Source organism: Perca flavescens, chromosome 17, assembly GCF_004354835.1.
Source record: "Perca flavescens isolate YP-PL-M2 chromosome 17, PFLA_1.0, whole genome shotgun sequence".
In the NCBI taxonomy this organism is placed as follows: domain Eukaryota; kingdom Metazoa; phylum Chordata; class Actinopteri; order Perciformes; family Percidae; genus Perca; species Perca flavescens.
Window position 1 is genome coordinate 26,569,753 of NC_041347.1, and position 27,018 is coordinate 26,596,770.

At 42.9% G+C, this 27,018-nt stretch overlaps 1 protein-coding gene across 1 annotated transcript; it reads left to right on the plus strand.

Annotated features, from left to right (window-relative positions):
- Window positions 1-1,351: 1,351 nt before the first annotated feature.
- LOC114572299 (sprouty-related, EVH1 domain-containing protein 2) lies at window positions 1,352-26,503 on the plus strand. Its single transcript, XM_028603875.1, has 6 exons — window positions 1,352-1,714; window positions 16,056-16,248; window positions 16,343-16,511; window positions 16,740-16,804; window positions 23,070-23,228; window positions 23,440-26,503. The coding sequence occupies exons 1-6, from the start codon at window positions 1,689-1,691 to the stop codon at window positions 24,223-24,225; spliced, it is 1,398 nt and encodes a 465-aa protein (XP_028459676.1). The 5' UTR covers window positions 1,352-1,688; the 3' UTR covers window positions 24,226-26,503.
- The last annotated feature ends 515 nt before the right edge of the window (window positions 26,504-27,018 follow it).

Consider the following 27,018-nt stretch of genomic DNA (forward strand, 5'->3'; position numbering starts at 1 on the left):
TCAGAGTGAGGGGGCCTTGCTCAAGAGCAACTTGGCAATGCCCAGGAGGTGAACTGGCATCTCTCCAGCTACCAGTCACCGGTCCGTACTTTCGGTCTGTACAGGGATTTAAACAGGTTTCCAACTCAACTCCCTACGGACTGAGCTACTGCCACAGTTTAATGCCTAATCAACAATGTTGCGGTAACAGTGTGTAAACAATAAACTATGTCATGTTCAAATCGCTAATGTACAGGTATATCATTATCAAATAACTTTCATGAGTCGAAAGCTACTATGGGCTACTTATTATAATGGTTTTATTAAAAAAGCCTAATTTGTATTTTAAAAATAAAAAGTACTGGTGCCCCTGAAAACAGCAGTTTAATGATTTCTTTTTATAAATATTTTTTAAAAAGGAGTTACAGTATTATTGTTATACTGCTGTCCTTTGGTCAAACCCTTTATTTCTAACATGTAGGGCATAGGGAACACCAGCTGAGGGCGCTACACGACCACAGTTTCAAACTAAGATTTTCGCAGGCTAGTTTACTTCACAAAGGCAATAAGAGATTACACACAGCTGCTATGGATTACCTGAGAGGCTCTCACAGATATGGTTGTAAAAAGTTAACAAGATTAACTAGAAAATCCCTTTAATCTTTTTTTGTTTCATCAGACGTGCATTTGGAATTGAGAAGACAAATCTTAGTTGTTGTTTTTTCCGTTTATTCAATGAAATGATCATCCAATCTATACTATTTTATTAGCAAAATATCTCCAAGTGACAAGCAATGTGTGCCTTTGGCATTGTTTGTGATGTATAGGCTACCTATAGTAACCTCATTTATAATCTAACACACTGAGTGGCGAGTTTACAGTGACCACCTCACTGTATTTTTATTTCCTATGAAATATCTATCATATCCCAATAGGATCTTATCTTATATGTAGGCTATTATAAGGATAGGAATTGGATATGTCAATTTGAGAAAAAAGGTGACATGAAATCAAGGATCCGTAGAAGAGAAAGGGGGGAAGGAGGGGGGTCATTTATCAAGGGCCCCTATGGCTTGCAGCCATCGTGGGCCCTCCACCAAAATGTAGATCGACGTCACCGCTTCCGCCCTGAATCCCCCTCCTCCCTCCCCCGGCGTCGTTGGAGCTGCTCGGCTGCCTGCAATCCAACATGGAGTAGAGAGAGATGGGGCTCTAGCGGGGCCACCCCTCGGTAACAACAGCGACGACGCGCTTTTTACGCACAACTGGAACCGAAGTCGTCGGTGAAAACATGCGCCTTAGGATTTAAAACAGAGTGTGTGCCTTGTGTGTTCGTTCGTTCGTGCGTGCGCGTGTGTGTGTGTTTGGGGGGGGGGGGGGAGCGAAGAGAAGAGCTGGATTCTGCTACTAAATTGTCTGTATAGGCTACGTTACCTACTGAAGGCGATGGGGTATTAAAAAGGTATAAGAACGGTGCATTTGCGATCCAGAAGAAACTGGGTGTCTTCGGGGGGAAATAGGGGGAAAGTGAGGAAAAAGAAGACGAGAAGCTCAGCCAGTCGAAGGCAAAGCCAAAGAACCGACACTCGCACAAAGGCGCTGGGGGATTTATGCGGAATTGGAGACAGAATCGGAGGAGCAGCGGTGAAAGAATGACGAGCGAAAAGTATGCAACCGCCGTGGTACATTACCTGAGGTGAAACGAGAAAATGATAGAAGAAACACACCCAAACGAGTAAGTACTGTGGCTCAGATATTTCTCTATCAGTCTCTCTTTTTTCGCTTCTCCCAGTGCCTACAAGTTGGAGATGACTGGGGCAAGTTGGTGGAATGTGCAGCCTATAACACTCCAGCTACAAAGCTGGTTTTCATGTATGATTTGCATTTATTGTATATTCTCTCGATGGTATTTTGGTGCCGCTGCGAAGTAGCATGATGCATTGACAGTGCTATAGAAAAAGGGTTTTTCAGGGCCCCCACCTTGATGTAGACTAGTCTCGAGAAGGCAAGAGAGAAAGAAGAGGAGTAGGAGGAGGAGGGGAATAAGCGTGGGTGGATCGGAAACATTTTCTGAAAGGATCTGAAGCGAGAGAGCAGGCCCTGTTGCAGCGTAACTTAGAAACTCAAACACGCCCCGAAGTTACCTTTCATAAATACACAAATAGCAGCGAGCTCACGCAGCTCCTTGTTTGTGCAGTAAAAAAAATGAACAACCCGACCGCGTTTACAGAGGTAATTTCGAATCGTTATTCGGCCACATCTGTGTGTTTGCTTCCAACCGAAGGGGGAAGTCTCACAGGATATGAGATATCCGATATGCCTCATCCGCCATCTCTTTCTCAATCGCCCTCATTTGCATAGCCTACCGCGCTCCATTCATAAAAAAAAGAAGGAATAATACAGATTGTAAATGACTTTTCCTGGAAAAATAAATAAATACGCGTCAGTTTCTCTTTTGATTCGAACCTCGTAAGCTCTGACAGACAGACCTGTGGGTCGTGCTGTTGCGTCCTACGAACTGCAGCTAATATAGAGCCGTAGGCTACAATGTGTAGGCCCACCGACCTGTTTAAACGACACCCGGCCTATTTGGAAGCGCTTGAAGCTTAAAATTAGCTTCGCCGAGAAGGAACTGTAGCCTGTCTTAATCTGAATTAGGCTACTAAATTTAATAATGGCAGGTGGCACAGCGCTTTCAGTCTTTTATGTGAACATTATCAAAACAAACACGAATAGACCACCAGGTTTAAACACGGGCAGATGGTGTTTTTCCAATGTAGGTATGCAGACGAGCCGTTGCCAAAATCAATCTCTTGGAGGCTCGAATGAAAATGTGCAGACATTTGAGCAGGGGTGCCAGAGCCATTTAAATTATGGGCTCCCGGTTTGCTTTATTTTTTTTTTTTACAACTGCATTAGCCTATATCGACAACCCCGGTCTCTGCCAGAGTCAGACTAACGTTACACGGGGCTGTGCTCGGTAGGAATGTCTGCCTGCAGATCTCTGTCGGCGGGGGTGGAAGGGCGAAGGGCACTGTAGGGGATGTTTGCGCTGCTGTGGCGTGACGCAGTCTCATTCATAAAAGCCCTCTAACCTTCAGCGCGTCCCCATTCATGCCTGATGGCCGTGCTCCGCTCTGTGAAGCCAGCAAACAGCGACTCTGTCTGTCTCTCCTCGGTTACACCACGGATGTATTAAGAGAACAGACGGGAGAAAAGGGGCTGAAACCGAGCCCCAGTTTGTGCCTCTCATGTGTTAGCTAGGCTACTGCTAGCACTGCAGACTGAAATGAGAGACCCCAACTGGGGCTAGCTGCAACCACGTTACGTTAGGAGATTGTTAGAACCAACCTGAATTCACTCTTTAGTGTCTTGTACAGTCTGACGGTTTAAACGTCCCCCGGGTTCCTCCCTGACAGTGGCTAGCTACACATGTGTGGCCTTTTCTGAGTCATATATTTCTCAACAAACAGTTGCGTTAACCCTATTGACATTAAAGGTTAACCCTGAATTTAAAACTGCCCCTCACTTCCGGGCGAAGAAGCGTTTCTATGGTGATGACGTGTGGTTCTTTTCTCATGACGTCGTGTGCACATTGGACCACGCCCACGACCGTTGATTGATTCATTAGCAAAACGAATCGTTTTGTCCTGAGAATGTTGTTTTTGTTTTTTAAGAATTGGTTAAAAAAAAAAGTTTCCATAGATCTGTCAAACACGTTCAAAAACATTTCATTTAATCGTTTAATTTCACTGTTAAATGTAACTTAAACTGATATCTTAAGTCTTCTGCAAATTGAAGTTTAATAAATGCTAGTATCTACAGTAGAAATTAATTTTAATTAGTGCTGATGCCAACTCTTGACTGACCGGTGTCAATTTATCTTTGGATTCTCATTGGCTAACGTTTATCCAGACTGGGTTGACCTAAAACATCCAACAGCTGCAGATCTGTATTCATATCTAAATGAATGCATTTTACAGAGTCGCCTATCATTTACCTGCTGTGTCATGTCACTTAGCTACGCCAGCTAACCTAAGATTGCTAAGCTGAAGAGTATTGAACTGTTTTGTTTCAAAACTGTAATGTGCAACTGTAAATTATAATGGGAAAAGAACACTTGGCATAGGCTACTGTTTTTTTTAAAATGTAGGCTATTTAAGTTGCAGTGGTACACAATGTTCAGTTTAGGTTTATCTATTGTTATTCATTTGGCATTGTAGGAGTAGATTTCAACAATATTTCTCTACAAATATATGCTATTCTCTGTAAAGTGTAATAGTAACCTATTGATGCAACTAAATGCTGCATCATACAAAAGCGTTTATTGTCTTATTACCGGAAGAAATTGAATCATTGTGCAGTTATCTGCTAGTTTGTGTGTTGTGTGTGTGTGTGTGTGTGTGTGTGGGTTTCTTATCAGAAGTAAATCCGTTTTTTATGAGATTAAGGCAGGGTCAGGAAATAAAAGACACACCTTTTATACATTTTGTGTCATATTAAAAGGTGCAGCAGTGTAGCTTTCCTCTGATTATGTAGCCTTTGTCACAGATATTTAACAACCTCTCTTACTTCTTAAGGGCTTAATTGTGTCTGTATAGTGGACTTTTTTTCGGATGATGCCTGCTATGGAGATTGGTCCATTGAGCAGTTGAGGCCAGGCACGTTGAGGCCAGGCACGTACACCCGTACGTATTGTTTGTGAGGGCCTTTTGTTGACTACATGTCCTGAACTAAATTATAACCTCAGCCATCATGTCCTCAATTTGGAGCATGGGCCTTGCTCTTTGCCCTGTCCTTCTGAGGGCATTTATTACCTTTTTTTTTATAGAAGTACAAAATCTGTCTTACACACACACACACACACACACACACGCTGTAGAGTCACAACACAAGCAGAGGATGTATTGATCTGGTGTGTACTGCTGCAGGGTCAGCATGTGCACTGTCAGGAGATGTCCGGTGACATTCAGCTAAGGTCAACGTAGCAAACGAAATATAATCCATCCCTGAACTAAAAGCACTCATCAACTGGCGAACACAGCAGTGAGGAGTTAGCAGGTCTGCAGGTTTCCTCAGCAGAACTGTTCTGTTCCTCCCGTATATTTTTCTACGTTGGCGGCATTTGATATTGAGATTATAATAAACTGGACAGGTGTGGAATTTGGAACAATGGAACAAAACGATGCATAATTAGCAGAAAAAAACTTGCTATCATAAAGCTGCATCTACATTGGAGCATCATTCAACTACGTAGCAATTGCACATTTTGTTAAAGGAATAATCCATCCGTAGATACACGTGACACTGTTATAAAAGTCACGGTGTGTTGAAAGTGATTTACTTTTCCTTTTGTACCCATTTGCCCTCAATCGGCCCTGTCTCTTATTTTGTTAAGTGATTTCCTACATTTCCACAATACAACAACAAGCCGGAGGACCTGAATGTGTTGCATTTATCTGTAAGTTGTACATATATGTGGGGGAAAAGGATTGCGAGGGCGGGTTTTTTTTTGTACTCAAAAAGCAAGGCCCCCTTACCAGTGGTGTCGTCTATGTGATACGCAGGTATACGCAGTATACCCACTAAGAAAGCTCTAGGATTTCCATATACCCACTTTAAAATGCCCAATGACACATTGAACATACTTTCCATTATATGTTTGATATATTTTGAATTGTCATCTGTGTTCTTTTTCTTCGCATAGGCTATAAATAAAGGTATTTCCACCGTAAATTGGTGCATTAATGCATATCCAAATGCAACCAGAATTAAGTTGCTGACGCTCAAAACTTCCCTGGGGGAGGACACCCAGAACCCCCCCCCCCCACACACACACACACACACACACACACACACTGATATGCCTCCCTTTCCCCAAAGGCAGATTCTGGCCTATATATATATATATATATATATATATTCAACTCCTGTCCATAAGATGATATATGTGGATCCCAATATAATTAGCCTAACTAATGATGTAAGTGTAACACAAAACACACACACAAAGCAAATATGGATACATATTCCATGTCCACAAATGAACTTCCTTTGCATTTTTTCCTCTCTCTTTCTCTGTACTCCCTCTACACACGCACATCATGTGGAAGAGATCCTTGTTCACAGAGTTTCCTGTGTTTTACAGAGAAGCTCATCACTGGTTGCTATCCGGAGCCTTTATATAATGGCCAGAGCTGTTTATATCTTGAGACCAAACAATGGACCTGGATTGTTTGCCTGGTTTTTCTTTTTTCTTTTTTTTTTTACTAATCTCTGCTCATCAGCTGACTGGATGACCAATATTATAATAGCTTGAGTTTTCATTCATTTCACTGACAATGTGTTTTCCCCCAGTCACACCAAGTATACAACAATCCACTGTTGCTGGTTATTGAAGACTCACATTCTTTTCAGCTCGTCAGTGAATAAACTCTGAACTTCACTTATTCAGTAACCAATGCAGGTTACCTTTGACATCATAGTACCCAGACGATTTGGCATAAATCAACACATACAGTTCAGTTGCGTGTGCATGTAATGTGTGTGCTTAAGTGGACAAACACTGTTGTTCTGGCCAATTTCTAATAAGAGAGATGAGACAGTAACATAGCTCTTATAATTTAGCTTATTATTTCTCCAAATATGACATTTAAAAGGAAAGCGGATCATTTTGTAGGACACATTTTAAAGTTAATCTTGTTTGGTTTTGTGTGTGATGACTTGGCTGACTGAAACTATTTTGCTGTGCAGGCTAAAGAGTTTGTTCCTGTTACATACATACAAGGCAGTCTCACGCCAAATCCACACGTACCAAAACGATTTTTTTCCCCTCCGTCTTCCCTGGCATTGTTTGCGTCCAAATGGATCCATTTGTTAATGACTCAACACGCTACTTCATATTCCAGGCCTATAGGTGATGCTGTTTCTGCTACAGAAATTCAAACGGAGAAGAAGAGGCGGAGCGTGCGCATAAAGCTTGCGTGCTGTATACAAACAGACAGTAGAAGAAGAGACCAAACAGCCCTCGTAACCCTAATAGGCTCAATATCTTCAACATCTACAAGCATGTAGTCCGCCATTGTTGTTGTTATGAGACGTCGCGGGATAAGAGGTCAAAGGCTATAGGTCGAGGGATGTGGCGATGACATCATTGATACGCAAGCATGCGGCTTCGCCGTCCAAACGAAGACGCAAGGACAGCGTTTTCGAATTTTTTCACCCTGGGACCAGGTTTCAAAAAAGTGCGTCTCCAAGCAGTGCGTTTACAGGATTCGTTTGGACGATCGGCCAAAACGATGCAAAACGTGCGCTTACACCAAAAAGCGTTTCCGTGCGGATGGCCTTTCAGTCCTTCCCTGTCTTGGTTTATGTTTAGTCACTCTTCCACAGCTTCAGATTTTTGGTGATCTCACTTACACTAAAAGGTTTGTGCCCCCCTTTAAACAGTACTCTCATTTTGTGTTTTAATGCAGAGGTTCACAGTCATTTGAAGTTATGTCAGACGGATGCTTCTTGGAAACTGGATGTTTTCATGTTAACAAAACTATTCATACAATACGTAATGGAGAAAGACTACGGGTTATTCAAAACTAGCCACAAATAGCATCAGGAAACGTTGCAGCCCATCACGTGTAGTGGTAAATATACCAGCATATTTAAACAAGGGAAGCCCTAAGAGAACCGTGTTCCTATTGTTCATTATGCAAATAATTTTCAGTTCGTTTGGAGCCCTGGAGCTAGACCACAGGCCATCCAATTACAAGATAAACCAGTGACATCTGACAGTTTATGTAAACGAAAACTACCTGATTAAACACACCAAGGTTGACATTTTGATGGTTGTCGATCACTGATGCAGAGCGCATTATAGAAAGCCCCTCATCACTCGATCTAAAGCGGTAAGCCTACAGTATAAGAGGATATGAAGCATTATAGAGGGTTTTGTTTGGCTTTTCAGTCACTTGTAAGAGGTTTAGAACCAATTAGCTTATTTTCAGTACAGTTTCCTCCTCGATAGAGATGGAGGGGGTGCAGAGGCCCCTCAAGGATGAGGGCAAGCGTCTTGGAACATGCAACACAATTGGGCCCTGAACAGTTTCTTTTTCACACCAAACAGTATCACAATTCCTTTGTCCATATAGGCCAATGAGGCTTCAGAAATAATGCTTTGGAGTTCCAATTTTAGAAGCATCTAGCAATTTCTTTCTATACTGTAGATCTGAGAACAATCCATGACAGCGTTTTCTTCATCCATTTTAAAGAGATTAATAACCATGATTAGGTCTGAACTTGCGTTTGCGATTTGGGTATGGGAAGTTATTCTCACACCAGCAGCCTGAGTCCCGTGCTGCCCAGACCGACATGGGAGCGTTCCATATAACTGTGGCTGATTGACAGGAAGCCGATCAAACTTCCCCTCATGAGCCTACAGGGTCACTAGTTGTGAATGAACACACACACACACACACACACCACTCTCTCTATTCCTCTCTTTTACATCCCCACAGTGAAATGAAACTAAATGAAATTGTCTTTGCAAAGTTTTGGGCTAATTCCTCGTATAACTAAAATGTCACAAATATTTGTTATTTGTATTTAATTGGTCTAACTTTGTCAAAATCTGCTGTTTTTTTAATTCTTTAATTATATAATATAACACATTTTACCCACACTTTTGATCAGTTCCTCCTCTTTGTCCCTTCAAAAAATACTGATACAAACCTACATAGAATTGGAGTTTATATTTGAAATATTCAATAAGTTGTAAGTAATAAGAAATTGTGTATTCTCATAGGCATTTATTTTACTTTATTTATTTTACATGTATTTTATCTAAACTGTTTGTAACGAGTGCTGGAACTTTTTTAGCAGGAGGTAGAAATAAAAGGAGGAGGGGGGAAGACAATGATTTAATGAATCACGTTGAAATAGATCAAGTAAGGCCTTACACATGCTAATAGAATTTAAACAATAGTCTTAAAAATCCAGATATTAAATTGTGATGTGAAACAGAGAAAATCAGCAAAATCTTTTTTTCCCTTTTTTTTTTTTTTTACTTGATAAACAACATTTAATCAACTCTATATTTCTGCATTATGTGTTATTGCTGTTGTCTGTTCAAAAAAGGCGATGTTGTGCACATCCATGTAGTTGCTGGTGCAGGACGAAAAAGTGAATGTTCAAAGAAGGTGAAGTCCGCACAACAGCTTGATTCTACAGAAAAATAATTTAATAGTGCCAAAAAGTCACACCGTGTGCTTTATTTAAACTATTAAAGTATTTTTCCGGAGCATCATTGCTGTTGTCTGCACCAGGAGTGTCAGCCCGTGCTGAGAAACACTGTTCAGTGCATCAAAAGTACAAATCAATAATTAAATAATTTTGATTGTGAAGCACCTTTGAGTCACTTCCTGATCGTTGCCGACTAGGCATGTGGTGTGTGTGTGTGTGGGTGGGTGGTTCTGTTGATCAGGCAGAGGTGCGGCCAGTCATTCCTTATCAGAGGAAGTATAGCCGCCCTTATCACACATGGCTGGGCTGCCCTCACTGGCCCTTTTATCGGTCACATATGAGCTGGATTCCAGACCTGATAACCAGACTGCTCCCCAGCCCCCTTTTACATTTGTATTGCAAAATTGTTAGACACAGACCATGTCAGGTATTTACAAGGTCCATCTCACTAAGTAGCACCCTAATAGTATATGTTCTAAAAGAATTTCTTCAAAAAGTTATGTGTTCCAGCTCTAATTTTGTGGTGTTTTGATTGTAAATATGGACAGAATGTGGGTGCTGACATGGCTTACAGACAAATAAATTTAACAAATGGAAGAGTTTATTGATGGTGCACCTATGTGGCTTGGCAGGGAATCAACAGGTGTGTACTCCACCCACAGCTCATTTCCTCCATTAAGAAATGGACTTGTTTGCAAGGTGTCGACCAGGCATAGAAAGAGAAAGTGTAGAATCAATGCTTCAAATACAGCAGCACTACAATAACCATGTGAAACGCAGAAACTAAGACCTCTAGTACAAGTTTGTGTGAAGTGTTTGCTCCTCATTTACAGAGCATATGGAGACCATACATTTGCTAAATTAAGCTACTGCAGCAGATGCGGGTTTAATTCAACTGCAAAGTTTGCTTATTGGTTTCACATTATAGCCAAGATTAAGAAATACCACTGAATATCCCCTTTCTTAAATTCTGCCTTTGTTAAAGCGGCTATAGTGAAAATTTTAGATTAGCAATGGATGCCATGACTTAGAGAAAGGGGTCGCAGAGGACAGCTGGTTTTCGGTGAAAACGCTCTAAAAAGCCCACTGTACGCCACCTGCAGAGCACCAAAGTACAGATTGACAAAGTTAGTGACCTTAGACAACATAGTAGCAAGATATTTCCCTCAGGAGTTGGTGTAGACCAAAGCTGAGCTGAAAGCACAGTCAATATTGGATTTTAATTAACCAAGTGACACATTGTTAGTTAGTTGTGTCAATTAGACAGGACTGCAAATGAATGCTTATGTTGCTCTGTGTCTGCTGGATGTGTAAGTAGGCAACACGTAAGACATAACAACTTTACGAGGTGGTAATATATCAGTGAGGTGGTAATACATCACTGTACTGTAACTCTGTATTATTATATTGAATGGCGCCTCCACTAGCTGGGGGAGCTTGTGAGTCAGGTTGGGAGGAAGTCAGCAGACAGTAAATCAGAAATGTGGCCTTAAGACACACAACAACATTCACAACACATTGGCCACCAACAGGCAACAGTATACAGTATTGTGGTATAGTGAAAGAGGTTGTGCAGCTAGAGTGTAGTGCCTGTCTTTTAAGAAGTGTGATCCAGACACACCCTGAACCTTCGACCTGATGGCAACCACTCACATTAAATTAGAAGAGGATGTGATACATGAATTGCTGGCTCTTTCCTTATCGGTGAGGTGTTGAGTTCCCCCTCTATCTTCCTTCTAAACTGAGTCATCACTCAGCCTCTGACGCAACACTTTACATCCTCATATATGTCAATTCCGCACAAATAAGTGATGTCAATTCCGCACAAACAGGTGATTATAAATAGTCCCATCAACCACCTTTTCTTTAGGTGGACGTCACAGTCCTTTTTTCAGCATCTGTACCTCGTGCTGCATTTGTGTGGACCGAATTAGATTCACAGTTCCCAAATGTACGTGCGTGTATTAGTGCCAGAATGTGTGGTCGCTCCCAAGTGTATTAAAGTAGCGCGTTGCTGCTGGTTGTGGCTGTCTGTGTGTTCCGACCACAGATTAAAGGGCCTGTGGGCAGACAGGGCTCTAAACATGGGTCACAAGACAGCCCAAAATGTGACAAGATCGTCTCAGAGAGCTGATAGCCGGTATCGTGTATCTTAAAGCACGTGTGCTTATATAGCACAGAATTTTGTGTTATTTCTGTATGTGGGTGGACTGGACGTGTGGTTCTGTATGTGAATGGTGTCGTACATGAGTCATGTTAAACCGCTGTGGTGCTTTGATATAGAAGCAGCAGAGTGGATTTTCACACTAAACACTTTTCTGTGTCGGACAAAGAAAACCTACAAGCTATGACTTCCTACAGGAATCCAACGTCTGTTTAGTGATTTCTCATTACAATATTTGTTGTCAGATAGGACTAAGTGGTCAGCAAACCTAACTAACACCAAAATTGTTCAAAAATAATATATACACACACATTGGCTAGCAAATTTATTTCAATATGAGGGTAATATATCTCAATAACTATCCCCAATTTGTATCATTGAGTCAGTTCAAACATAAATCCCTTTCTATTTCTTTAGTTGTTGCGCGGAAAGCTTTTCAACCAATATGAAAACTACAAAAATGGCACAAATACATTGTTCTCCAGAAAACTAGCCCACTGCTACTCAAAGCAATCTTGCATAGCTGTATATAACCAGCCATTTCAACATCCGTAACAGTAGTCGACCATGAAGACATAAAATAACATTAATTAGTAATTGTAAAAAGCCAGTTACCGGGAGCCTAGCTGACCTTTCATATTTAATATAGCCACTGTAGCCTCTGGCTAGCAGCTTTAAGGAAAGCTAGATTGCTTCTTTTCAAGATAAAGAAATAATGGAATTATAAATAGATCAGTGACATTGCTATGTTGAATTTCCATTATTTCCTTTGTTGCCATTCAAGTTTCCCACGTGGCTAAATAGAACTTGAATGACTGTTTGCCTCCACCCATTGTGGTTTGGCATGACAAATGAAATGACGCCTGCCTACAAACTGAACTCTTAAAGCGCCAGTCTGGCAATAACAATTTTACTCTTCCAGTTATTGTCTTTAATGTTGAATCTATATGTATGTAATTTGTTTAAAAGATACTTAAAAAGGTAGGTTTTGGCAAGTGTGTCTTCAATGCACTAACGCAACAAACCTTATATCTGAATGGAAAAGTCTAATTTGAGGTGTGTGTGTGTGTGTGTGTGTGTGTGTGTGTGTGTGTGTGTGTGTGTGTGTGTGTGTGTGTGTGTGTGTGTGTGTGTGTGTGTGTGTGTGTGTGTGTGTGTGTGTGTGTGTGTGTGTGTGTGTGTGTGTGAGATAAAGAGAAACAAGAGGGAGGGAGAGAGGGACGGAGAAAGAGAGGCAGAGTGGGAGTGAATGAGAGAGGTGTTATATAATTAGTTACAGACAGTCCCAGGGATGACACGCACACACACACAGGTGGCAAAACTGGTTCACCAGCTCCCGCCCACACACATTCATAAAACTGACTGAATGACAGACTGATTGGGTGACAGCAGACAAACGGCTCACACAGAAAAGCAGACTACAGATTCACCATCAAGGGTTGCGCTTCCACACACACACACACACACACACACACACACACACACACACACACACACACGGTGCAGCATCAACGGAGTACACAGAGGTACATCCTGTTATTGTCAGATCATTCATGTGGATTGGCTGTCTTCATTGTGTCCCTGTTAGGGTGGTGGCTGTCTTGTTAATGCTAGAGAATGTCTTGTATTTTTACCATTCAGCCTTGATTATATTGTCTCATGTTATAGTCAATGATGACTATGTGAACTGCAGAGGGAGTTTTTGTCATGTATTGTTTTGTATTACTGCTGTATAGACAAAACTGTAGCTGTATTATGTGTCTGATCAATCTACTGGTTTCTCATCTCTTACAAGTATACTAATTATCAAGTGTGTAGTTGGAAGAAGGTTTAGGCTAACAGGGCTGTAACTAATTCTAATTTTCATTATCAATTCATATATTTAATTTTCTGATGAAGTGATTAATAATTAGTCTATAAAAGTAAAAACAGTGAAACTGTAGGATGGTAAGAAAATGCAGAATATGGATGATTATATATAACCACTAGGCCACTGGATGCTCCGATAAGGGGCTTTTTTTTTCCATAAATAATCACAGGAAAATGTTTAGCCAAGGTGGTAAGCCATGCAGATTGTGACTCCTCTTGTCTCATTATAAATGTAGTTAGTAAATGACGGCATAAACAACAGCCACATATATTAAATATAAGGCATTTGCTTTTTGAAATACAAATTCAACTCTGTTGTTCGGTTTGTTATTTTTACAAAAATTGTTGGCAAGGTGGCTCAACTTTGCTAATTGTCATAAATTGCTTTCCTGGTGGCCAAGTATTTGGTTAATTGAATAATCATCTTGTGTTGAAATTTTCTTGAGTACCACCAAAGAAAATAAAACACCAAGCTACATTTACAAAGTACATTAGTAGTGTGTGTGTGTGTGTGTGTGTGTGTGTGTGTGTGTGTGTGTGTGTGTGTGTGTGTGTGTGTGTGTGTGTGTGTGTGTGTGTGTGTGTGTGTGTGTGTGTGTGTGTGTGTGTGTGTGTGTGTGTGTGTGTGTGTGTGTGTGTGTGTGTGTGTGTGTGTGTGTGTGTGTGTGTGTGTGTGTGTACTTGTCCTGGTGCGACACCTCCCACCTCAGCACATCGGGGAGCAGGCAAAGTCGTGACTTGAGAAACGCCCTCAAACATTCTGCCACTGTGTGAATCCCGCTCTGAAATAAACTGCAGTGGCCTGATTAAGAGACGTTTGAGAATACAGGATAGTCTTTTCACAAGTGGAGATATAATGTTCGTTGCGACCTGCAAAACAATCTTGTTGCCTGAAGAGTTTTTGCATTACGTGAAAAATATTTTTTCCAAGGCTTAAGTACAAATTTTCACCTTCCTGCCTGGTAGCTTCTCGGAGTGTTGTTTTTGAAGTAAAACATTTTCCGTTTTTTGCATCATTTAATCTTTGGATTTTATACAGCTATATATGTAGTTGCAAATTCTTTATATTAATACCAAACACTTGCACACCACATCTTGATATTATCTATTGGATATAAATGTATTGTATGTTTTCTGTGGTTTTGCTGTGGAAGGAAATTATTTCTCTGCATTGTACCTGATACAACTCAAACTGGACCATACTGTAACAAAATATAATATGACTTTGGACTCAGTTTTTAATATCAATTTAGCTGTTTATTTAACCAGCAAATTAATGAACTGTGAGATTTACGTGCCTACCCATTTTAACATGCAGTCAGTAGGTGGAGTTTCTGCAGCCAAACACATTTGCTGAGCTACTTATGCTCCGAACTATTGATTGAAACCTTGAAGTGTCCTTGCATGTAGATAATAGGAAGTAGATGCAAAGTATTTTGAAGTTGAGTTGCATGCAAATGAGTTACAGCACCTAGCTTGGTAAAAAAGAAATGTACAGGAAATTCTGCGGGTGGCATTTTATGGCAACACCCGCCAAGATTTTATCGTGCATTCGAAATAACATGAACTAGTGGTATGAGAACCTTTTGACTAGAGGCAAAGTAATGTATCAAGCTTTCATTTAAAATTGGAAGTCCGTTAGCTGGTTTCACCTGTAATGTGAATGTAGGTTCCCTACTGTATACTACTACTACTACTACTACTACTACTACTAATACTAATAAATAATAATAAAACAAAAACATACACATTTTAATTATCATGCTAATAGTCTTGCTTTGCCAGACCTTCCTCCACAGCGCTGCAAAGGAGGGTCTGGCTAGTCCACACAACATTCCAGGATGGGAGAAAAACTTTGCTCTGGTTTATTGGCATTTCTTTAAACCAATCACAATCGTCTTGGGCGGCACGAATGGCGCTTACCCACTGCTAGTCTCAGCTCTACTTGGCTTGACTCGACCGCGGTGCCCCATCCTCCTTTTTCCATTGCAGATTTAGTACCGCCTCATGCGTGAGGCGAGCGTGGCTGGTCGTCATAGCGACACACACACACACACACACACACACACGCACACACACAGCGTTGAAGGTGTGTTGTTTTTGACTCTCTGCATGTGGCTGTTGTCACAGCCAGAAGACAAATTTTGTTTCAAAAGAAGCTGGAGGCAGCCAAAAAAAAAAAAAAAAAAAAAAAATGGCGGGTTTGTTCAGGACACCTCCGTCTGTCGCTAGCAATGGTGACGCAGTGATTAGTGACGATTCTCTCCGACCAATCCGTAGTCTGCAGGTTTTCAAGTCACCTTTTGGTATCTCCTCAGCTCGCTTGGAACCTCGACAGAGGTGATACTATTAAAAAGTACCTGTTGGAAGGTACCAGGGACTTTTTTCATAATGGAAAACCAAAAAAAGCGAGTAGAGTCGAGCAGGTACCATGTAATGGAAAAACGCCATAAGCACCTGACAGAGCCGCGGTGCCTCTGCAAAATAATCTTGGGAAGGAACTTGTTGAGTACATTCAAAAGCTGTTTTTAGTCGTGCAACAGAAAACTCAGATAGGACAGATAGTCTAGCTAGCTGTGTGGATTTACCCTGCAGAGATCTGAGGATCAGTTAACCACAGTCCTCATAAATCCACCGGAGTTTAAAGTTACAACACAAAGAAAGCGGAAGGTAACCGATATCCAGGTGAAAAGAGCGTGATCCGGCGGAATTTCCGGCAGCACCGGAGCAATCCTGGAAGTGGAACGTCGTGGCTATGGACTGTCATGCTAATAATTCTTTCTGTCTCCCTCTCTCTTTCTCCATGCAGTGACAGCTACATCGTGCGTGTGAAAGCTGTGGTGATGACGCGGGACGACTCGAGCGGGGGTTGGCTGGCCCAGGACGGGGGAGCTCTGAGCAGGGTCGGGGTCTGCCGCCTCCTTCCGCCAGAGCTGGCGCCCGTGCCAACCTCCTGTAGCTCCCAGTTCCTCATCCGTGGTGAGCGGCTGCGGGACAAACGGGTAAAACACACACAAAGACATCAACAGCAGCACATTGAAAGTTCATTTAAGGATAAGATGTGGAAAATGTATTTGGAAATTTTTCTCCAAACAGGTGATCATGGACTGTCCGTTAAAGAAGGACCTTGTGTACACCATAGCAACGCCCACGTTTCACCATTGGAAGGTGGAGGACAGGAAGTGCGGCCTGTCCTTCCAGAGTCCAGCTGACGCCAGAGCGTTCGACAGAGGGGTACGGAAAGCCATCGAGGACCTGGCTGAAGGTACGGACACCGACTTTATAGATGGACGAAGCAATGATTTAAACTCCACTGATGTTCATTTCACCTGAGATGCTCCTGTATCACCATGATACATCCCCTTGGCTTCTGTTATTTCTTTCCACATAGTCCATCTCCTGTTCACTGTCAGTGGATGAGCTCCAGATTCACAAATGCATCATCCAGTAAAGTGTTGGATCCTTGAATTAAAGGAGGTTTTCTTCTCTGTAGGCTCCACAACCTCCTCTACAGCACTCCAGAATGAGGGCGAGCTGGGCGACGACGACGTCTTCACTGTAAGCATGTTTCCTACATTCATGTGCTATCCAAGTTAGAATTACGGATTCCAAGAGAATCCATCAATTTTATACTACAACAACAACTTGCCCATTGTAACGGCTGTAAGCGTCGAGGTACAATAACTAGGATGTTTCAAGTCTGAACAAAATGCCCTTGCTAGAAAAAAAGGGCATTGACATAAACTGTCAGAATCAAACTGACAAGTTCATTTTCCAAGCAATGAATTTCCACTCACGTCTGGGTAGGTCATTAAAGTCATGTCATAGAGAATTGGGAAGCTGTTGATGGCAACAAACACCCGTAGGATTCATCATTAAAATGTAAGTACTACTACTCGCTGATCACACACACTGATTCAGCTGCTTCTGCATCCTGCAAATCTTAAGACTTTGTTGCAGGAAGTATTCAACTCGGCACTCAGGATCCCCTCCCTGTCACGTGTGTGTGTGTGTGTGTGTGTGTGTGTGTGTGTGTGTGTGTGTGTGTGTGTGTGTGTGTGTGTGTGTGTGTGTGTGTGTGTGTGTGTGTGTGTGTGTGTGTGTGTGTGTGTGTGTGTGTGTGTGTGTGTGTGTGTGTGTGTGTGTGTGTGTGTGTGTGTGTGTGTGTGTGTGTGTGTGTGTGTGTGTGTGCGCCTCGCTCTACCTTAAGTTAGCATGAAGGACCCCTCCCCCCCACTCTGTAACCTGACACCAGGAGCAGCAGGGAGGGTCACAAGGTCACTTCCTGTATCCCACCACCTCGCTCTCTCCTGGCAGACCCCAACCCCCCTCACCAACCCTCCCACTTGAAAAAGAGAGCTGCCACCAAACTAGCAGCTAGCAGCTGTTTCCCAGCTTAGTGCAGTGCCGGTGATTTACGAGAGGAAGTGCCTCGTGGTTCATCTTTGACTCGAGCTGTCTGTAAGGGCCAAGACTAATAGGTGCTCTGCTGGGAGTGTGCAGCCACCACAGAGACGCATACAAACACATAAGGAGGGATGGAGGGGAGGCTACAGCGCTGTCAGAGGGTGGAACAATCCCCGATATGGAGCATCAGGTTTTTCAGGAAAGTAGAAGCTTTCAGTGCAACAAGAAAGCCAATTCCTTTGGTGTTGTTTCTTTTAAAAGCCACTATATTCATCCAAAATTAGATTCAGCTGCTCACTTATATTTCAGTTGAAGTTCTGTAAAAGTTCATTATAAAACAAATAGTGATATATCCTCCATATTTCTATTTAACACTCCTTTTTAAACTACTGAATTCAGTTTTTTTGTGGGGCTTTTACACCTTTTAATTTGACAGGACAGCTAGGTGAGAAAGGGGGGAGAAAGAGGGGGAAGATATGCAGGAAATTGTCACAGGTTGGATTCAAACCCTGGACATAAACCTCTCAGTATATGTGCGCCTGCTCTACCCACTGAGCCAACCTGGCCACAACCGCTTAATCTTTTAAGCAACACAAATGGCTCACCTTGTCAGGTGTTTTGAGCGCTAATGGCCCTGACACACCAAGAACTAACAAAGACTGAGAAATATATTTCTCATTGTGTCTGCTTTTAAAATATGTACTTGAACACACCACAAAGATTGCAGCTAACAGCCAGCAGAACGTCTTCACCTGCAGTATGGGAATTACCAGCCAGTAGTCTGTGTTTGTAAACCATAAAAAACACAGTGGCCTCAACCATTTTTCCTGATGCTTAAACTGCTTTGTCATATGTGTCCGATAAAGCTAAAGCTCACACTGTTGAGTTTAGCTTTGCACTGGTGTAGTCGTTGTAAGGTGTACTGCTTGTGGAAGAAGGTGGATAACATGGTGGAAAGCACAGAGTTTCACCTAAAAAGTATGTAGAGGATATGTGGTTTTGCAAAGTCGATCGAAAGCTAATTTATTTCACTCCTTCTCCTAATAGGACTGCAACAAGCCTCATCTTGTCTTGTGAATAAGCATCATCAGACTTAATGTTAACAGTGACACTAGAATCACAAGTTGACAACTATGGGATACACTGATGGGTTCAGTACTGCTTGTGTTCCTCTCAGCCTGTGCTAATGACCTTTCCTAAAGTTAGCGGTGGCGGCAGAGTTTGCGAGGTGGGCAGTCGTGGACAGGGGGAAATGCTGCAGCAGATTTATAGCCTTTGGGGGGACGGGAGAGGATGGTACAGAGGAGGGGGGCAAGTGGGGGAGCTAGGATGGACATACTTCCCTAAGTTATTCCTTGTTTGTCAAACCTAAACTTAACCCAACCCTTCCTCCGTCCCTCCCTTCAGCACTCTTTCAGTCTCCTCTCTCTGTCTCAATGTGCGGTCATTCACAACAGGGGGAGTGAGAGCTATTGAAGCAATTCTGGGCTCATCCCAGGAGTGCGAGACGGGGCTGTTGAAGGATGAATCCTCCCGAGCTTTGAGTCGGGCCATGTTTTGTGTCAGAAAATAACTTGAAATGCCCTCTGTCCAGCCTTGGGCCAGAATATATAGAGAGAGGATGTCCAGAAATATAAACTCTCCCCCTCAACTCCTTTCTGTCTCTGCCGCTTGTGCAGTTTGAGCATGCAGCAGAAAGTCTGGTCTGTGTTTTGAATTAGTTGTAGCCGTGGAGGCCAGAGTCGGACTGGTTTTAAACCGTATCTCTCTCCCCTAATGTCTTCTCCAGGGGGGCGGGGCCCGGAGCGGAGGCAGCATGTTATGTTATTTTTGGCTGGCTGCTCTGAGGGCTTTGTAAGAAAGCTAGGCGAAATTCTCAGCATGGCGGTATCCATGTGGGGAGCAGGATATAATAGGGATAGCTTCAGCAGACAGACAGACAGACAGACAGACAGACAGACACAAACATCAGATCTGGGTCATAAAACTCTGGCAAATAATTCATAGCATTGGTTTTAGGTTTGTTGGAGTGCCAGATTTTGACACATGGGGATTTTTGTCAGTTTCACAAAGTTTAAGAAAATGTTGTTAGGATTTCCGGAGATGACAATGGACAATGTAACACTGCAAGAAATACAGTTCTGTTTGGATTGATTGTGGGTTGGAGCATTTTACTGAGGGCAAGAAATGCTGGTTTTCAAATATACTATAGCACTGATTAGATGACTGGCAAGTGATAAAGATGTTGAATCATTTGAAAGTAATTTGGAAATGCAACATTCAGAGCTTCCCGCTGACCCCAATAATGGATGCGACTATTTGTTTTGCGAAAGTGACTTAGCATATTTAGGGATGGCAATGTCAGTCTCAAAATGTGTAAAATATCTCAACATCTCTCAGATGTATTGGTACAAAATTGTGTCCCGAGGCAATGAATCCTAATGACTTTGCTGATCTCGACTTTTCATGTAGAGCCACCATGAGGTTGACATTTGTGGTTTTGAGTGAAATGTCTCAACAACTGTTTGATGAATTGCCCTGCAATTTGGTGCACACCTTCATGTTCCCCTCAGTGTGATCTGCAATCACTTTGGTGATCCCTTAACCTTTCATCTGAGTAAGAAGTGTTTGCATAAGTAATGTTGTAGGTAACATCCAACTCAGTGTACAGAGATGGACTGGAGAATAAGAAACAACTGGATTTCAAACATAGAAGAAATATTGTAACAACGCAAATGTATCTTTATGTATAAAATTGTTCAATAAACATAAAGTTGAAAAAAAATAAGAAAAAATCATCTAGTACTACCAGGTTAAAATTTCAATATGTCCAATACTTTAGTTAATGGCCAAATACCCGCAAAACTAATGACGTTCCCATTAGCCTCAGCTGTATTTTGTGTTTAGTGCTATTTAGCAAATGTCATCATGCTAACTAAGATGGTGAAAATGTTAAACATTTTAGAAATGCCATTGTTAGCATGGTGCCATGCTAGTGTTAGCATTTGGCTCAAAGCATTGTGCCTACTACAGCCCAAGGGGGTAAGCCTCTCGCCGCAACACGTAGCTCCTATTGCGCCATTTTGATGCTACCTAGCTCTCACCCGCCGTTGGCATCCCATTGACTCCCATTCATTTTGACGTCACTTTGACAGCGAATAATTTTACATCTGAAGCATTTAAAGACTATTTGTCCATTGTTTATTTTCTAAAGAAACACAAAAATGTATAAAAGGCTCCATTACCTTGTATCTCACGTTATGGCTCCGTAGCAGACGTTTTTGTAAAAATAGGCTAACAATTGTGTCATAACCACACGACTTACTGTCGCATAGTAGAGGAATTACCGTATAGTACAGGAGAAGCTTGCAGGCAGTTTCGACTTACATTCGCTGTTTAAGTTTAATTACTAATTTTAACTAGCATTTTAGTTAGCAATAATTAGCCTGTGCCTATGTTATACCTACGCTTTCCATCTCTGCAAGATTGGGAATGATTGAGATTTCTCTTGGCGCAGCTACCAGAAGACTTCCAACTTTCAGACAGGTTGCTCACATAACATTTACGTTGTCTCTCTCAGTTGGAGGCTGCGCAGTAACACTCAGCCATCACTGGAAAAGTGCTTCTAATATCCTTCGCTGGTCTCCGTCCAGAGCAACGGGATCTGTTGGTCCATGTATATACTGTCTATGCTACAGCCTCACAGTATGTGTTTCGTCATAGGCATACTGTACATTGCGAGCAATCTGGGGTTCAGTGTCTTGCTCAAGGACACTTCAACATGTGTTCAGTAGGAGGACATTAGTTCGAAACAGCAACTTACTCTGCCCACTGAGCTACAGCCACCACTTTCCGAGGCATTGTATTTCTTTTTGTCTTTCCTGTGAAGGTTGAAGAGAACTGGGAACATTCAAGGTGGATTTTCTTTTAATGGAATGAAATCACATCAGCACAGGAGGAAAGGAAAGCAAAGGAAGCACAGGAATCTCATAGCTGCTGTGAGCTGCTGGCTGAAGATGACCATGTAAAACTATTCTTTGGTGGACAAGCTTGTTGACCATTGATACAAGTTACAATGGCTTTGATTCTTGGCGATGCTTAAAGTAAGATTAAACAAAATGCTGAGAGTGATTTTCAAACCGAACAAGTCATCATTAAGATAAGATATATTCTAAAAGATAGTCAGTCAGTTATTCTCACAAAAGCTCATGCACCCTTTTCATTGTGTCAAACACATCTTGAATATCTCACCCATAGGCACACACATAACCAAGATGACATGATGAGACAGGAGTCGTATCAACTGGTAACCCTGCGACGCCCCACAGAGGCTGACCCCCAGTGTGCCTGTCTGAAATCTGTCTCTCTGAGCGCAACACGGCAGAGATCCGACTGTCTAGTGTCTGGCCAAGGTTTGAGTTGGAGCCCTGACAGCCTTTAGCGGAAAAGGGACAGGATACTGTTCACACACACACACGCGCACGCACACGTACACACACGCACACAATTGTGGAAAAGAGAGAAGAGAAGGTGGAATGTGTAGAAAGTGAGATTGAGGGAAGGAGGACAGGTTGTTGGGGTGAAGAGGAGGGGGAAAAGACTTGGGGGAGAGAGGCCAAAAAAGGCGATGCTGCAAAAACTGTGTGCAAAATGCTGGCTTCCTAATATCAAGTTGCAACACCACCTTCATCTCAAGAGTGGAAAAAAACCTTTCTCTAACCTGTCAAACAACATTGTCTCTGCTGAAGTAGATTTAACAGGTGTGGGTACCATTTCCTTTATGGCTGTTTGTTTTAGTGCTGAAGCGATTAGTCGAATTAGCGATTAGCCAAAGTTTTATGTCATCGTACTTTCAATCTTTTTGGGTTTCAGACAGTTGGTTTAGGTTTGAGCTGTCACTTGGCTAAAACGAATGCAGTCTAATACACCAGTTCTGCGATGAATCGTACCTTCATGATGGTCATGCTGTTCAGTTTTTGTTGAAACTGCTTTAGAGGTATTAATTGGACTGTGGGATTTTGGAGGCTGCAGTTTGTGCTGCTGTTGACTTCTATGAAGATATACCGAGTTGTTTCTAATATTTCGTCCACCCCATTTATATTAACGAGGGTAGACCCAGGGTAGCCTAATTTGTACATGTTACTTTGATTACTACAATGTTTTCTTAGCTACTGTTGCAGATGTTTTATAGCAGATGTTGTTTTTAAAAGTTTAACTCACACATGGTGATCCAAATGTGGATCAAGTGGTTCCGAAAAACAGAGCTCACGCTTCCTGTTTTCCCAATCAGAGCTGTGCCGAGACTTCCTGTTTTTGTTTGTCCAATCGTGGCGCCCTCTCGCAATAACTATTTGTTTGGCGTATCCAACCAGACTGCAGCTTTAAGCCGGCATCCTGTGTTTGTTTGTCCCCTCAGAACACCACAGACAGCTCATCCAACTCCTCCCAGAAACTGGAGAGCTCTCTGCAGCCGCTCGAGTCCTCGCCCCTTCCGCAGAGACACAAGTGCATGCTGGGACATCGCCACGACCTCCACGACCCCTATCGGCTCTCAGACCACTACTTCATGGACCAGGTGAGACAAACAAAACATCTGGTTATATCGCTCAGGGATGCTAAGAGAGTGAAAAAAGATAGTTGTTCAGCTATTTATTTACCCTGAACATTTCTTTCTGAAATAGTGACGATTAATGATTCCTTCTCGTCATTTACTGCTCACCTGAATAAACCGTATGGGTTGATTACTGGCAGCCGAGTTTAAGTTTTTATTCTGTTTTTCTCTTCAGCCGTTGTCTCGGCTTCCCCGTCATGTCACCTTCCAGGAAGACGAGGAAATCGTCCGCATCAACCCTCGGGAGCGCAGCTGGGAGCGAACCACCGAGCGTCACTATGGACGTCAGTCCGATCGCTCCTGGCTCACGGGCTACGAGGACTACCGCCACGCCACCGTGCGTGACAAGTTCATCCAAATGGACGACCCCGAGTCCTACGTCCACTTTGCCAAGACGGAGGCGCAGAAGCATGACTACACCTATCCTCTGGCTCCGTCCCTGTCGCCCTCAGACTCTGACCCCGCCCTCGGACCCTTGGTCAATAAGGGCCCCGGCGGCTCGTATCGCCAGGGCTTCTCCCCTGTGGTCTCCGCTCAGCCCCGCTCCTTCCTCCCGAGCTCCTCATCGTCCAATGGCGGAAAGGGGCGGAAGGAGGAAGGGTTGGAGCGAGCTCAGTGCGAGCACTGCGGCGAGGCCTTTTACGTCTCCGACAACCGGAGAGGCCGGTGCCACGATGCGCCGGACCCTGTGCGGGCGTGCATCCAGCGGGCCAGCTGCATGTGGCTGGCAGACACCATGCTATACCACTGCATGTCCGACCCAGAAGGGGACTACTCGGACCCCTGCTCCTGTGACGGGGGCGAGGGCGGCGGGGGAGGCCGATTCGGCTCGCGGTGGTTAGCTCTGTTTGGCTTGTCTCTGGTGGCGCCCTGCCTGTGCCTCTACCCTCCTCTCCACGCTTGCCACCGGGCGGGGCTCAGGTGCGGCTGCTGCGGAGGCCGACACAAGGCCCTGAGCTGAGCAGCCGCGCTTGGAAACCTCTCAGAGGAAAACAACAAAAACCTAAACCCAACGCAAGCACAGGGAAAGGGAAGGATGGGGTAATACACAGAGGGGACAAGTGGTAGTGGCTGCTCACTCTTTTGCCTTGGTTTCTCTGGGATTGTCGACAAATTCCAGACACTGAAATAAGCCAAAAAAAAACAACTGTTGGTGCATTTTCTGAACGGCCTGGGAAGATAAGCTCCCCCTTACGGCAGACAGTTCTCTCAGCTCTCCACGTGGCCATTTCACGCTCTGTTTCTAGTGAGAGAGCACTCTTTTTCAGGGGGCCTTTATTTTTTTTATAGCTGACCTATATGTCATGTATCACATATGCAGGTACTTTATACTTTGTACACTGACTCGGCGTCAAAGAACTTGAATTGTTTCTTTGTTCTATTTTTGTTCTCTCCTTTATGTACGTGTGGCCATTTTGTTTATATTCTATTCCAAAATCAGGCCTGCTCAGCTCAACTCCGGCTACAAAGAGAAATCAGACACTACACCTCTTTGCGTGTGTGTGAGTGTGGATGTGTGTGGATGGTATATGTGCATGCTTACAATGTGTGCTGAGGCCTTTTGTTGTCTGTACTGCAGCTTATAGTAAAGCTCATGTATATAGTCTCCATAGCTCTCCACCATCGACATCTTCTTTAACTGAAACAAACGTGGTACTTATCTTAATTTTCTAATATCCCAAAGATTCATGTTTTTATCCTATTTATTTTCTCCCACAACTGACCTACCAGCAAATAGGTGCTGGGTTGTGATTCACTCACTGAATGAGACGGTAGTCCAAGTCCTGCTACAATAGTCCAGCATCCGTCTCCCTGCTCCTTTCACGTTATTTCAAACAGTGCCTAAACTATCACCTAAACCAGGACCCCATCCAGTCTTATAACTCTTGTCAGTTTTTTGGCTTATTTTACTTAACGTACACTCAAAGTGGTGTGAGATTATAAGGCTCTGATTTCCTCATTCTTTGCAGAACCTCAGACAGCAGTCCGTGTCACGTCAAGGACTGAAAAATCAACCAGAGATACCGTTAAACTTGGTGCCCATTATGCCTTAAAATGTGGACTCTTGCTCCAAACTTTACCCCCGTCCCTCTGAAGATGTCTGCTATAATGAAAAAGCGTGAGCATAGTTATGGCTCCAAGCAATCCGCCTCACCGCGTACTTCTTTACTACTTTCTTTTTGTAAAGAAAAGGAACTCTTAAAAAGCTTCTCATCAAGTGTGTAAACTAAGGACTCGAGTTTTTGCGATGTACAATCAGCCCCGTCGACCTATGGAGCCCACCAGTCACAGATGTGGAACAGCAACGTCCTAACTGATGGTCATCTGAATGGTTCAATGAATAAAATGTTTGAAACATAAAATCCCCCCACAAAATGTATGTTTAAAAAAAACAGATATAGCTTTTCAAATCTGTTTACTAGTGAAAATGAGTATAAAAACATATAATTATGAATGACCTTTGACACGTACAATGCCGCTACAGCAATGTAGTAACTTATTTCAAACCTATTTATAAAAGGTGAACCTACATGTCATTCTTTAGTTGTAAAAGGAATAATCTAACATTTAAGGAAGTATGTGTCTTTTCTTTTTTGCTAAGAGTTAGAAGAGAAGATCAATAACACTGTCATGTCTGTGAGCCCGGAGGTGGTTAGCTTAGCATAAATACTGGAAACGAGTAAATCTAGCCTTGTTCTGTCCAAAAGTACCATAATCCAACTACTCGTAAAAAGCTCATTAACTAACCTGTTTAATCTGTGCCAAACACATTATGTGCCGGACTATTTCTTGGCCCGGCACTGGCACGGTAACTCCCCCCAGTTAGAAATTGTTCAAACGAGATACAAATTAGATATGACATGTTAATTAGTGAGCCAAGCTAGTTGTTTAGTCTTAATGCTAAGATAATTGCCTCTTGGCTGCTTTGCTCTTAACGAACTCTTAACAAGAAAGCAAATAATACGACTATTTCCAAAAATGGCAAACTTCCTTTTTAAGGCCAAAATAAAAACAAATATAAGAGACAACTTGCTGAAACCACAGTTGCATGTGACTGGCGGGCGCTATCCTTCTGTCCTACAGCATATTGGTTTTCCTCCATGCCAGACTTGGTACGTCATCACGCCCGCAAAGGGTAATGTGAGATATTCCGCAACAGCTCAACCGAGAAAGAAACCGTTACTGTTTGTTTTGTGTGTGTGTGTGTGTGTGTGTGTGTGTGTGTGTGTGTGTGTGTGTGTGTGTGTGTGTGTGTGTGTGTGTGTGTGTGTGTGTGTGTGTGTGTGTGTGTGTGTGTGTGTGTGTGTGTGTGTGTGTGTGTGTGTGTGTGCGTGCGCACAAACTCTGGCGTCGGAGGGAAACCCAAAACGCCATCCTACCTGCCTGTGTCACCTGCTGTTTGAGTGACACTGCAGCTGGTCAATCAGACCCTCACAGTGACAGCACAACACTAAACTGACAACCGCTTGGGTGCTTTATGCTTTGTCTAAGCCCGGTTGATGGCATCATTAGGGGAGAAGTAGATCAGTAGGGTCCCATTGGAAAAGAACGGGAGTCCGAAAGACAGCTGAAATGCTGGAAACAAACATCCACTCCTGATTGTTTTGCCAAGGAAATGTCACTTACTGTAGTTGAAATACAGAATTCCTGAGGATGTCCTTTTCCCTTCCCTGGTTGTGTCTTTCTCATACATCCTGTCCTGTGTACTAGTATGTACGTCCTTGTGTGTGTGTGTGTGTGTGTGTGTGTGTGT

Bases quoted from the DNA above. Each gene is read 5' to 3' on its own strand.
- LOC114572299 (XM_028603875.1), top strand. From the start codon at position 1,689: ATGATAGAAGAAACACACCCAAACGA. The intron at 1,715-16,055 runs GTAAGTACTGTG...TTCTCCATGCAG, and splicing joins GAAGAAACACACCCAAACGA to TGACAGCTACATCGTGCGTG. The intron at 23,229-23,439 runs GTGAGACAAACA...TTTTCTCTTCAG, and splicing joins ACCACTACTTCATGGACCAG to CCGTTGTCTCGGCTTCCCCG.